Source organism: Medicago truncatula, chromosome 2, assembly GCF_003473485.1.
Source record: "Medicago truncatula cultivar Jemalong A17 chromosome 2, MtrunA17r5.0-ANR, whole genome shotgun sequence".
NCBI lineage: Eukaryota > Viridiplantae > Streptophyta > Magnoliopsida > Fabales > Fabaceae > Medicago > Medicago truncatula.
Genome location: NC_053043.1, coordinates 33,059,133 through 33,072,670, shown reverse-complemented (window position 1 = coordinate 33,072,670; position 13,538 = coordinate 33,059,133). Strand labels below are relative to the sequence as shown.

General features: G+C 33.6%; 2 protein-coding genes across 3 annotated transcripts; one reads left to right on the top strand and one right to left on the bottom strand.

Moving 5' to 3' along the window:
- Nucleotides 1-495: 495 nt before the first annotated feature.
- LOC25486908 (50S ribosomal protein L7/L12) lies at nt 496-3,729 on the top strand. 2 transcript variants are annotated; one of them, XM_013608737.3, is made up of 2 exons: nt 496-628; nt 2,737-3,729. In XM_013608737.3, exon 2 carries the CDS (start codon nt 2,816-2,818, stop codon nt 3,464-3,466), a length of 651 nt encoding a protein of 216 aa, XP_013464191.1. In that variant the 5' UTR covers nt 496-628; nt 2,737-2,815; the 3' UTR covers nt 3,467-3,729. The 2 variants fall into 2 exon arrangements, with proteins under 2 accessions (XP_013464191.1, XP_039686564.1); XM_039830630.1 differs by lacking the exon at nt 496-628 and adding an exon at nt 1,969-2,461.
- Nucleotides 3,730-5,347: 1,618 nt separating this feature from the next.
- LOC25486907 (ent-kaurene synthase TSP4, chloroplastic) lies at nt 5,348-11,639 on the bottom strand. The gene is made up of 14 exons (XM_013608736.3): nt 11,506-11,639; nt 10,734-10,789; nt 10,351-10,636; nt 9,916-10,096; nt 9,356-9,573; nt 9,143-9,263; nt 8,961-9,058; nt 8,218-8,441; nt 8,021-8,133; nt 7,828-7,926; nt 7,303-7,518; nt 7,068-7,209; nt 6,141-6,386; nt 5,348-5,984 (listed from the first exon to the last, which is right to left on the bottom strand). Exons 1-14 carry the CDS (start codon nt 11,552-11,554, stop codon nt 5,634-5,636), a joined length of 2,400 nt encoding a protein of 799 aa, XP_013464190.2. The 5' UTR covers nt 11,555-11,639; the 3' UTR covers nt 5,348-5,633.
- Between the last annotated feature and the right edge of the window lie 1,899 nt (nt 11,640-13,538).

The window sequence follows — 13,538 nt, the reverse complement described above, 5'->3', positions numbered from 1 at the left end:
TAAATTTAATCGTAGGATGATAAGTTTATATCATTTAGACCATCCATGTAAAGTTTTACGCAAATATAAAACCAATATTTTTTTCTTAAGAAGCTAAATTAGCTCACTTAAATTAACACTGAAGAGAATCGAACCTTAAACCTCGAGGAGGAGCATACTCCCAGGTCCCAAATCAATATTATCAAACTAACCCAAATGAGTTAAAACCAATATTATTATTAAACTGTGTTTAATTGAAATTTTTCAGGAAATGAACTTAATTTTTTTTTTAGAGAGAACTATAATTTTTATAAGTACAATTCTGTTATTTAAATATAATAATCATTCAAAGAGTGTATAGCAAATAAAATAAAATAAAATAAAATGGAGAGTGTAAATAGTAAAATATTAACAAAAAAATAGATATCCCATACCCAATCCACTTCTTTTTGAAGAGGCCCATCAGCATTAAAAAAATAAAAAGAATAAGCATATTTTATTTTATTTTAATAAAAAGAAAACACGAAAACCCTACTCAACGAAGCTTCAGCTCCATCACATACAACTTGCACTGACTCAGCTCAACTGCCCGGAAAACGCCGCCGGAGTTCGTCGTCGGCCGCCGCAAACAGTTAGAAACTCCGTCCAGGTTTTCTTTCTCTCTCGAGTTTGAGATTGTTGTTATTTCTTTTCTGTTTGTAAGAATTAAGATTAGATTCGATTTGAATGAATTTTAGTTATTAATCATTTTTTCTTGGTATCAATGGGAGTTGTATCTGGTTAAAGAAGTTAAACTCCCACATGGAAAACCAAGATTTGAATATAAGTATCCACATTTTAGTGTATGATTCATCTCGAATAAGATTAAGGGCACGTTTGGATCGACTTAAATTTGAACTTATGCAAAACAGCTTATGCATAGTAATAAGCTTTTACGTATTATTCATAAGCTTGTCGGTGCAAGCTTATGCATATCAATAAGTTTTATGTAGTATGAAAAAATCAATTTATGAAGATACAATTTTTATTCGTACAAACTTATGATTATGAATGAAGATCAAAGCTAATCTATTTGCATAAGCTATTTTTCATTTCATAACTTAAAAAAACAAGTCAATCCAAACGTGCCCTAACTTAAGTGGAGTGGAGGGAACCTATGGAAAAGGAAATTGTCTTGGTTGAAAGTATTTAGTTATGCTCTCAATTGTTTAGAGCAAAAAAATACTCTTTACTTGGAAGGTCTCTAGTGTAGAAGATATATGATAAGTGGTGCATCCTCTGGTCACTATTATAAGCAAAAAACCATTTTTAGATTCATTGAATAAAATACTATAGACCAGATACATCAGTTATTCGATGAGCTTAAAAAAGTGTTTCTTTGTTTATAGTAGGGATTGGAGGGTGTATATGTTAGGGGTTAGGATTCCACCCATTAATTGTGTGACACAGTTATTGTTCTTCTGTCCAATCTCAAATCAATGGTGTTGATTATTTCAAGATAATTTGGTTGAGGTGTATTGAGCCAACTTATCTCAAATTGATGACAGCTGAGATGATTAATGTGTAATTGTGTGTAGTTTTTACTACGGTGAATCAGGATCTTTATGTTGCAGCGTGACCTGAAGAGTTGAGAGGAGGGTACCTCTGTTGTTTTTATCAGTGTTACGAAATAGCGGCTATTGTGACACTATAGCCCTATAGCATAGTGTATGGTTCTGCCATACACGATTTAGTACAAAGTGTTGTCAAATAACGGCTATACCAGCACTATAGCATTGTAGGATAGCAGAATTTGAAGAAATTGCTATTTTTCGCGATTGACGTTTGACAACACAGATGCATATAGCCATATACATTAAAATTTAAAACAGAGAGTTGAGAGAAGCTTTTTGTCATTGGCTTAAGTTTTGAAGGGAAAATAAATTAACTTATTGTTATTGTGATAAGATTTTCTTTAACAGAAGAATAATACTCAAACTGAATTTTTCCAAAGTATGAGAATCTTCATGTATCAACTTGTAGATTTCATTCTACCTTTTCATTTACATGGTGAATGTCTTGTTTGCTTCATTAGTGGATCAAAATGTCCCATAAGGCTAGTTAAGATCATTGCATTTTTAACACAGCCGACAAAACAGAATACCGCAATTAAAAGTATTCAAAGTTGAGCATGTTATCAAACTTTTGTGAACTTCAAGTTATTAAAATTTAAGTAATGACACCTACAGACACTACCTTTATATTTGTGGATGTCAAGTAATAATATAAAGCAAAGAACTTAAAGTGAGTAACATCTGAATCAATTCTATTCTTTGCCATTAAAAAAATAATTTATTCTTTCACAAATGAGAACATTCCAAATTTATTATTGTTAGATTCCTTACCAGGTTTTGAAAAGAAAATAGCACTGTCGGCCAGCCCTATTGCCTCTGTGTTTGTTTTGCATGTGATTTCGAAAAGAAAATCATTTGTTTCCTGTCTGGTTAGTCATCATTCTTATATTTCCATTTTGCTGTGCTGTTGACTTTGAGTAATTTATAAATGTTTCATGGAATGTTAAACTTCTATTGAATCATCCATAACATGAGAATATGCACGGTGTGGGTCCATCTTCATTATTTTTTTATTTAGTCATAGTCCTGACATTATGCAATGTTTGATGCCTATGCACAATTAAATCCATATAAAATATGCAATAGTTCAATAAGCTTTCTATAATAATATTTAAACAAATGTTCTGCTGCATTCTGCTTTCAGGGTTTGTGCTGGAATGAAGTTCGTAATGCATGTTGAATGAGCTGATTTGTCAATTTAGAGAAATCTTTACAAGCCAAGAATGAGCTTGCTTTTGAGAATAAGGCATCGTTTACACAATGGTTTTTATAGACAACCTCTTTATGAAAGCACAATAGGGCTTAATGCTAGGAAATTAAATGTATTTTCGAGAAACTTTGGTCAAGCTGCAAGAAAAGAGGAGGAGGAAGACGTAGAGGAAGTGGAAATTGATCAAAGAAGTCTCCCAGCTGATTTTGATCCTGCAACATTTGATCCCACTAACAATCGTGGCCCTCCATCAGAGAGAGTTTTCAGGCTTGTTGATGAAGTGGCGTCTCTAACGCTAGCTGAAGGTGCGGAATTGGGTCTCATTTTAATGAAGAAAATGGGGATAAAGGAGATGCCTAATGTGGGATATATGAAAGCAGGCTCTGCAAATTTGGCCGGAATGGCAACAAAAACCACAACTGCAGCCCAAGAGGAGGTAAAACCAGAAAAAACTGTATTTGAATTGAAACTGTTGTCGTTTGAAGCAGCTTCCAAAATTAAAGTCATCAAGGAGGTTCGGGGCTTTACCGATTTAGGTTTGAAGGAGGCAAAGGATATTGTCGAAAAAACACCATCTATTATAAAGAAAGGTGTTTCAAAGGAAGAAGGAGAACAGATAATAGAGAAAATGAAAGCACTTGGTGCTAATGTTGTTTTGGAGTGAAATAATGTATTGTGTTGCTTAGAGAGATGTTTCTTACAATATTCATAACTTATCTGAAATTTAGCAAATTTTGTATTGTTGCCTGGGAATACTGCAAAATTTTGTAGTGTTGTCTTCTAAGCTCTGCTCATTTTTTGCTGCTATGAAACAATATCCTTTATTTCCCTTTGGATGTAATAAAAATGTATTGATACTTATAGGAATTTGCACACAATTTCAGTGACATTACTTTGTACAAGCAAATAAGTGTTTTGCAGACTTCATTCTTTTTATCAATTGAATTTTTATGTGCTTTCCACCTATGGATGCTTAAAATATTTGAACCAGTGAACCTTACTGGTTGGACCTTACTTGAAAGGCATCAACCAAAGTATTAAACACCATTTTCTGTAACTTATTACAGTGTGCTCTATAGTTTAGTTGATACATTAAAACATGAAGAGATAACAAAAAGAAATATGTTATTATATTACCGAAAAAGATAGAGATCTGCTAAGAAGACAAACAAAGCTGTTTTGAAGTTCACCTTGTTTCCAGCTTTTGAATTTGTCTTTACATTTTAAATTTTGAATATGTTTGCAGTTCATATTGTTCAATAAATTTTGCTCCTCTAGTTCAACATCTACATCCAAGGGAATCGTGCATCTGCTCATTTGGTTCCTTCAGATTTATGAAACTTTGGAATTTGACGCGCCTTTGAAGAATCAATAAGTTTGAGTTTATAAACAACAGCCCTTTTTGAAACATGATCTGAAAGACACTCTGTTTGGGGATGGATGGAAAAAGCCATTTTAAAATTAGTAGTACCCTAGAGTTTGTACAGTTATTTCCATTACAAGCATACAAACTGCATCAGTCACTAATATAGTTCCTTTTATGATGGTCTTGTCTGCATTTGTCTAAGATGCTTGCCTCTCAGGCTTGTCCAGATCAAAATGCATTGTTCTAATTCATCGTACTGCAAGGGTTGTTCGTAGATTGGGACCGTGCAACTATGCAATCTTCATGTGCTGATTTGGTTGCATCGCTAGCAAAAATGCACCTTCTGCTAACAATGCTAACACTCCAGCTCCTTTGTCACCTGTTTCCATCCCTCGGTATATGAGGAACCTTCGACGCTAACATTTCATCCTTAGCTGGCAAGATTATTAGTGAACTCATCAACTATCTATGGAAGTTTAACAACTTCAGATTTTAGTCATCAACAATCTTAGGTTGGCTAGCTTCAACAATCAAATGAATGTTTCATCCTTAGCCTTTCAGCCTTCTTCAGGCTGCAGATTATTTATGTTCAAAATCTTGTCTTTCAAGATATGTACTTCCAAATTCATGTTTAAGAGTGGGGAATTTTTTTCCCTGAAATTGATTCTTGGGTGGCAATGGGAAACTGATTCTGATGGAAGCAAAAATTCTAACTTTTGTTTTGAAAAAATAAACTTGGTTGTGAAGACCACAAATATTAAAACTGGATTATACTTTTATCATCCAAACAATATCGATTCTTCTCAATCCACTTTTAAAATATCATCACCACATACAAATCAACTCTTTTAAAATCAATTCTTTAAAAACCAATGCTTCAATTTTTTTTTAAGGAACTCGGCCTCCATCAACTATGAAGCACCGATGCAGACACAATCACTACACTGACACAAGTATTAATTTAAGAAAATGAAATAACTAAATGCAATCAAATATGTAGATGTTGGACACGTGTCGGACACTGGACTCGTCTTCGATCAGAAGTATTGGTGCTACAAAGCCTGCCAATAATGTGCACCAACCCAAAAATATGATTTTTTTTCCGAATACGAATAAAATATAAAAAACATGTAAAAAACAAAAAGCAAACCAGCAAATCTATTGGGGTTAAAATCTTCCTTAATGAAATTAGGAATAGAATCCCAGTATATCAAACCATGTATTGTGATTCTAAAGAGGCAAACTTATTTCTACAAGTTTTGCCTTCCTTGTAAACATGAGATACTCTAAAATTGTTAGAATGAGAAAACACTCTTCAAAATCATTTCTATCAATATCTAAAACAAATCGAATAATTCTGTAATGAAACAAAACACAAAAAAAGAGACTACCCTTTTAGTTTATCTCTTTGCCAAAAGCAATTGCAGCTCTAGCTTATTATATCTTTTACTAATGAACTAAGGCATCACACCTCTACTGCCTTTGGCGGAGGGTGCCTCTTAGAATCTACCAACAATTCATCAAGAATAATCGGATCCTTAAGTACCGCATTAACAGTAGAGTGCATCTCATTTGAAGTAAATCCATCATCCTTCATGTAAAATAGGTTCAATACTTTCATCATTTTCCAAAACAAATCCTTGCAGTCTCTTGGAACAAAGCTTCCTTTTTCTTGCAAAACTAATCTCAGGAGTTCTCTTCTATTGTCCTCAATAACACCCTTCAGCTTATCAGTGGTGTCTTCATAAGTAACAACTCCATTACCATGAACCATATGCAAACTCACAGCATTCAGTTTCCCTTCTTCAGATTCTCTCTACAGCACAGCAGTGATGGACATTTTTAAAAAAATTGGGGAAGGAAAAATTATTATTAATTAAAGTGGCACTAATGACAATCCTTTGAAGTTATAATGTCAAACTTTTACCACTGAGCTGACATGTCATGAACGGAGCAGGAATGAACTATATACCTTAAAACCTTGAATATCATTGAGAAGGCGCCCGGAAGTGCTCATGGTTTTGAAGAGATGATCCAATTCCTGATTTTCGGATGCATCGTCTGAAAGCTTAGGTCCAACAAGATAGAGTGCTGGAAGAACAATTGGTCCCAAGGCAAATGATACATATGCATTTTGCATGTAATCATCAATTGTTGGGATGGTCTTGGTTCTCGACCACTCAGCTTCTGTAAACATAGAGCGCATCAAATCTAACCACTGCAAAGCAAACAAATTCAATCCATTAAGAAAATTCTTAAACGGGAAAACTCCGTTATGTCTTTATGATACAATGTATATTTTCACGTCATTAAAGCAAGGCCCTGTTTGGATAAACAACTTAACTAAGTGCTTATGTATAAGCTATTTCAATAATAAAATATAAAACAAAGTCAACACCGTCATGGAGAGTTTATGGAAATAAGCTAAAAACAGCTTATGTACATGTCATAAGCTGTTTCTATAAGTTCTACCAAACAGTTTCACTAGTGTTTATGTCAGCAGATAAGAACAAATAAGCTATGTCAGTAGATAAGCACAAATAAGCCAATCCGAACAGGCAGGACTAAAGTTGAGAAAACATAATCTGTTTTTAGTGTTAATAACAAAATACCTCCTAGTTTTAAGTTTGCTTTTACATTTCAAAGATCTGTAAAAAGAAAATGTGAAAACAATAAAAAAATGATTTCAGTTTTTGCTATACAAACCATTGAAATCAGGAAATAAAGTAAAAACAAGATACACTTTTGCAATTTGAAGTGAAAAATGAACATTTTCTTTGAGCAAACATGCCATAACATTTCATTACATTCAGAACATGAGGTCCTTCTCAAGGTCTTGCAGGGACAATATTCAGCATTAGTAGAAAAATATAAGCAGAAAGATGAAAAAACATCTCACAATTTTGATAACATTGTCTTTCACATTGCGCCCTTGCCGCTCAACAGATTTCTCTCCAATCTCGCAAATTGTGCTACGAACTGCAGAAAATATTATCTTTACCGCCTCAGAACAGAAAACAGTATTGACATCTACATCCCACCTGCAGTTCCATTTCAACAATATTACTACTTGTGCAGAAAATTTTGAGAAAGAACTTGAGATGGCACGGCATTAACTAATACTAGGAATATACTTCTCCATCAGTTGAATAAGGTTCACTTGCTCTTCTTCAGAACTCCCGACATCAAAGAAATCATCAACAACTGTTGTGAGTACCCCATTTTTCGCCCAAGATATGCGAGCATCAGAAAGTTCGGGGGAATAAAGAGTAGCTGCACTGGAGAAGTAACAGTATGCCAGTTTCTGCCTCGCAAAGTCTAGTTTGTCCAGTTTGCTTTCAACAATCCACCTGCATATGATGGACAATAGTTATATCTAGATCGAAGAAATGCATATTTAGATAAATTTTCTAGAAAGCAAAGCATAGGCCACTGCTCTGTTTGGCCCGGTTTATTGTTATTCTTTAGCTTAACAGATAATGTACTGATAGAATGATAGAATTTGAGTTAAATAGGTAATAAAATAGAGAAAATTATCAGGGTAGCATAAACAAATGAACCCAGATCCCTCATGATTTTAGGCCAGTGTACAAAACACAAGAATAAGAACCAAGACATTTGTATCTGAAATTTTAAAAAGAACCAAAAGAAAGATATACCTTGAAAGTTGTTTCAGCTCTTTATTTTGTATTGATTGGCAGAGGTTGAAGTCTTCAACTGCTAGCTTCAGAATTTCTTGGTTTGCAAGATTGCATGATCTGTGCCATACAAACAATCAAGAATCTAACCACAGAAAAGAGAGGAATGAAAAACAAAGAACCTGAGATGGGAGACAAACTTGTGGAGGCCAACCTGTAGGATGTTTTCAAAATCCTTGTTTCATCTGCATTGTAATGCTCCACTGATCTCCTGTTTAACAAACGCTCTAAATTCGCATGATGTGGAAACTTAAGAACATCATTGACCTAAGGTTCAAAAACATTGCGTTTTCAGGATGGATTATTGTATAATGTAGTTAAATTGAATGAAAGATTGAGACAATAAACCACCTCATTATCAACATAAATGCGAATTTTATCGGTGTATAATTGGTAAGGGGAAGAATCCTGCTTCAGAAGATTTCTTGTCCAAGAACTTTGTTTTACCAAAATTGATTCATCCGGATGTATAATGACTTGGGAAGCCCTATATAGCTCTAAAACAGCACCAACATCCTTCAAGTACCCTTTCAAGGAATTGGCAAATTTATCTTCTGAATATTCATAAAATGGATCTACAAAAACAACACACAGATCAGCTTCTTTGGTGTTTTTATCCTAAAAAAAAACAGAAATTTTAAACTACTTAGCACATGTTTGGATTGAGGTTTACAAATTTACTTTTCGTTAAACCTCGTTTGGCACAAAGTTTGGTGCAACTGAGTTTGCTCAAATGTGATTTATGTTTGGGTTACTTTTGTCAAATGGAAGTATGAAAAAATTTAATTTGTTTGGATGATGCTTATCAAAAGTACTTTTGAGTGTATAATTACCAAACAAATCGTATAAGAGATATAGGGTAATATGGTAAACGAAACCTGTCGATCGGAAAAATGAGAATGAAAAAGTAACATGAATCTTGCTTCCAAGCAAACATAGCTTGAAGCCAAACTTGGTTTGGCTAATGGACTTGAAGATTAAAGGGTTCACCAAACATAAAGTTCAAAGTCCATTTTGTTTTACAAAAGTACATTTACTCTAAACGTAACTTGCCAACTACAAACCAACCATGCACTTAGATGTTACGATCGAACCTGAAGAGACATCATAGCCGTTGAGACGCAACATTCGAAATGCCATTGCACAGGTTGTAGGGTCTAAAAATATATCTTCAGCTCTTTGTAGCCAATATCTGTTTTTTTCACAAATTAAATGTGTGAATAGTTCCGATTCATAAAAATGAAAAGTTTCTATGCAACAGGTGCATGCATCTTACCTGTATGTTTCATCCAATACACTTTGAATTTCCTCTTTGAAATGATGATTAATACCCAACCTTTCAAGACTGTCAATCATATGGAGACGGGCATAGACATCCAGAGGATAAACCGTCGGAACTGAATATTATAAAAAGGAGAAAAGGTTAAATTAATGCACAAAAGGTCAGTAGCTAAAATGAGTATACAGAAATGTAAGTTTGAAATCATACCAGCATTCCCAGACTTTTCTAATACTGATTGAAGGTAACTAAGACAGTCGGCATTCTTTAAGTGCTGAAAAGCGGCTGCTGTTGTGGCAGGTGAATTAAATAAAGATCCATTCTTTCTTTGATACTTCAAGACTGTATTCAAGTCTAATGAGTTCAACATTCCTTCTGATACATATGCTAGATATGCTTTCCACCCTTCTGAATCGCTTTGAAAGCCTCTGTATTAATTCAAATGCACCAGAAATAGGTCAGATTGGAATTTGTTTTTTTAAACCTCTAGTTACTAGGGGATCCTGGTAATTTGATATTCGGTCGGGAGGTAAGTAAGGTCTGAACAAGAATTGTTCCAGTCGGGGTGTGAACTTATATACTACCAATAAATTCGACCTTAACTGAAGCTCATTAACCAGTTTAGCCCAACCATTTGAAGAATTTAGGCAAAATGAAAAATAAAATCTCTCTACTTTTAACTTCAAAGCATCTGGAAGTTATTAAAAGAATCATTGCATCCATGCTTGAAATATCTTGAAACGTATTACTAGAGAAAACAAAAATACTACCTTTGGAGCTCTTTGTCTCTCTTCTGGATCATTGCTTCCAAGCTTGCGGCTCCAATTGGAAGATTAATACCCAAATTTTGTGCATATTCAATCAATGACGGAAAAATTATATCAAATCCTATGGGATGGTGTTGTTTGTCATCATTGATTGAAGTCAAGTTTGACTCAATAAATTTAAGTCCTGCAAAATTAGGGAATTCCAAAAATAACTAAACTATCAATTTTTGTAGGACCTTTCGTGCACAAATCTACCCTTAACAACACAAATTTTTCCAAAATTCAAATTTAAAACATACAACATGAGTATCGAATTTGAAATGTAGATAAGGTCAGATAACACAGATATTATAAAACTGAAGCAACATAATCAAATATATATCCAACAAAGCACAATAGAAAAAGCCAATAAAGTTAATAGGGAGAAGAGTAAAGTACCCTTATTCATCTTATCTTCACCAATACCCCATTGCTTTAATGCAAGGATACACGCTAAGGTAGACAAGAGAGCATCATTGATCAACAATGGATGGTGATCGGGAAGACCCCAGGAGCCATCGACGAGTTGATTATCCAGTAACCAATTCAAGCACTGAGGAAAAAACGGCGCATGAGGCGACGTTGAAGAAGGAATCATTGCCACAAAAGCTGTATCATATGAAGAAATTGAAAGTTCAACCTTGTTGAACATGTTCTTGATTCTTTCATTAGTGTCTTCAAAACACTACAAGCAATAACACACATTTTATTATTTCCTTACACTAATTCTTGCAGAAAATAAAAAATAATTAAGAAAAAACTTAAAAATTTGCATTTCATACCAGAGCTGTAGCAGTGTTCTTATTCTTCTTCGCAGTCGATGTTATCATCGAAGAATCTGTCAAGAAGGAAAAACTGTCAAAACCCTTCATATAATGATAAATGCATGTTTCATTTGCCCATAATTACAAAGCACTGAAACAGACACGGACACCAACTAGATAGTTACACGGTAATAGTTTCAAAAATGGTATAATTGAACATAAGCACATGTGTTAGTGTCGTTTATCAGTGTCGTGGCAGTGTTGGACATTGACACGTGCCAAACACCGGACACGCATTCAATACATAATGTTCTGGATTAATGATTTTTTATCAATAAATGGTATAATTGAATGTAAGTACGTGTGTTAGTGTCTTTTGTCACTGCCGTGGTAGTGTTTGACACTAACAAGTGTCAAACACCAGACACGCATTCAACACATATGTTCTGGATTTATGATTTTTTTATCAATAATTGTTGTAAAACTAAATTCAACTCCTAGATACCGTTAATCAAGCAATACATATAAATATCTCATTTTGGAGTTAGCAGTTGAAAATCCAAAATTTCAATTGTGTAAATTTATCATTGCAAACACCAAAATTTTCCCTGTAATCGTTCAATGTAGCAGCATCACCAAATTCTAATAAATAAAATAAAATAAAATAAATAAAACAAGAAAAAAAATTCCCTCTAAAAAGTTGAAATTTGCATGGCCCTTTAGCACAAAGAACATAGAAAAGTTTGAAAATTGTGAGAAAAAAACAAAGAGACAAAGAGAAGAGAGATACCTGAAGTTGAAATGCAAGAGAGAGGAATGATGAATCGTGAAAGAGACATGATGATGAGAGTGAGACAGTATGGAATCAACTGTTGGTGTTTCAATATCAAGTGTTCTTTATACCTTCAAACTTGTAATAAACAATACTAGATTCTGCCATGTCAGCACATTTTTCATTTTTGTATAAAAGTTGGTAAAGCTGAGAAAATTAATTAAGTGCGACTAAATTTGATTTTAGGTTGAATTGGTTTTCAAAAATTGATTTTTCTTTTTAGGGGCAAAAATTGTTTTTATGGAAAATCGACTTTAAAATGAAATAATAAAGGAGAATGATTTTTTTTTTATATATATAGAAGAGACTAATTTATTAACTTAATTGAAATGGATGAACACCGCCAACATCACTTATTACGATATGCAGTAAATAAGCGGAAACATAATTAAAAATAGTAAGAGAAAAAGGTGTTGAGCGGCCACATTGAATAAGAGCATAATGATCAACTTCTCTTGACACAAAACAAATCGAACTCTTCTAATCTCTATTATGAACAAAGTGTTGATTAAGTTGAGAAGATGGATCAAAGGGACCAGGATCCCTTCGTTGTAACTGCTTCACGCAGTGGTCGATCTCAGCCATTGAACATTAATTCAACAATTTAGATTATTCTGCTAGTTTTCACACAGTTTGATCTCAACCACTAGTCTTTGATCGGACGACTCACATGCCTTACAAACATCATGTTGTTACAGCAAGAAAACTGCTTTCGGATCAAAGGAGTATATGTGATATGCCATTTTTTTATCATATGAAAAGATTGAGCTACTAGATTTGACCTTACGGTAGAAGACCTTTAAAAATTGCCGTGATGGTCTTGTAGGACTAATTTGTATTATTGTCAGTGTAATTTTTTTAATATATTTACAGAGGTTGTTTCATTTTCCAAAAAAAAAATATATATATATATATTTATAGTATAGTAAAAATTAATGATATAAATATACAGATTTGAAATTGTCAAAAATATAAACGAATTTGGAGACCTTAATATGGAATCTAGTAAGAAGGTTGACTTTCAATTCAATAAGCTTATATTGTAACAGGTAAAAAATACGTTGGCCGAGGTAGCTCAACTGATTTGAGTTAAACTATTAAAAGTAGCTGTTCAAATTTCATGTGTTTGAAAAAAAATTGTTCTAAGTGAACTTCAGTTCACGAATGTATTTGTCAAAGACAATTGTTCATCACACATACACAATAATTGCTCTCCCACAACAATAAAAGACCATTACACCTTCAACAACATCGCTGGAGATATAATGGTCTTTTACTAGTCTCTGAGAGCAATTGTGTGCAAGGCAAGAGCAATTTTCTCAGCCAAATTGTTCCTCCATTTGGAATCTTGGAAATTTATTTGGGTTTTGGTTTTACTATATGCCCACATGCACTTTTCTAATACCCAGATTAGCGAAACAAATTTGTCCTAAAATTATGGCATTTTTTGTTTTTGATTCCCAAAGTAGTATATTATATTTGTTCAACTACACCCTCTAATGAATATTAGATTTTTTTTTACTCGGAAAATTATATAAATATAAGTGCATCATTAACAAAGTTATTCAAATTCTTCCATATATTTATAATTTTTCTTTAATTTATAAACTAAACAGACACTCGTTGTAGGATGAAGTGAATAATAACCTTTTTTTTATTTTTTTATTTTTTTTTGTCAAGTAGTATAGTGGTTAAAAATATATCTTTAACGTAATAAGTGGAAAATTTAGAGTTCGAAACTCTGACCCCTATGAAGGTGAGAAAAACACAAGAGGAGGAGGGGGGGGGGGGGGGGGGGGGGGGTTGAATTGTGTTTTCTTTTTCTCTCAAAAAATACTTCTTCTGATAATACTTCAGAAGCAGTTTGGGAATGCTTCTGATGTAATGATCAGAATCAGATATGCAGCGGAAAAGATCAAAGCAGAGAAAAGAAGAATAAGACACAAGCAGTTATCCTGGTTCCTTCCACAAATCGGAAGTAGTCCAGTCCC

Bases quoted from the DNA above. Each gene is read 5' to 3' on its own strand.
- LOC25486907 (XM_013608736.3), bottom strand. From the start codon at position 11,554: ATGTCTCTTTCACGATTCATCATTCCTCTCTCTTGCATTTCAACTTCA. The intron at 9,574-9,915 runs GTAGTATTTTTG...GAATTAATACAG, and splicing joins AGAGACAAAGAGCTCCAAAG to AGGCTTTCAAAGCGATTCAG. The intron at 7,927-8,020 runs GTTGGCCTCCAC...TGTATGGCACAG, and splicing joins ATTTTGAAAACATCCTACAG to ATCATGCAATCTTGCAAACC.
- LOC25486908 (XM_013608737.3), top strand. From the start codon at position 2,816: ATGAGCTTGCTTTTGAGAATAAGGCATCGTTTACACAATGGTTTTTAT.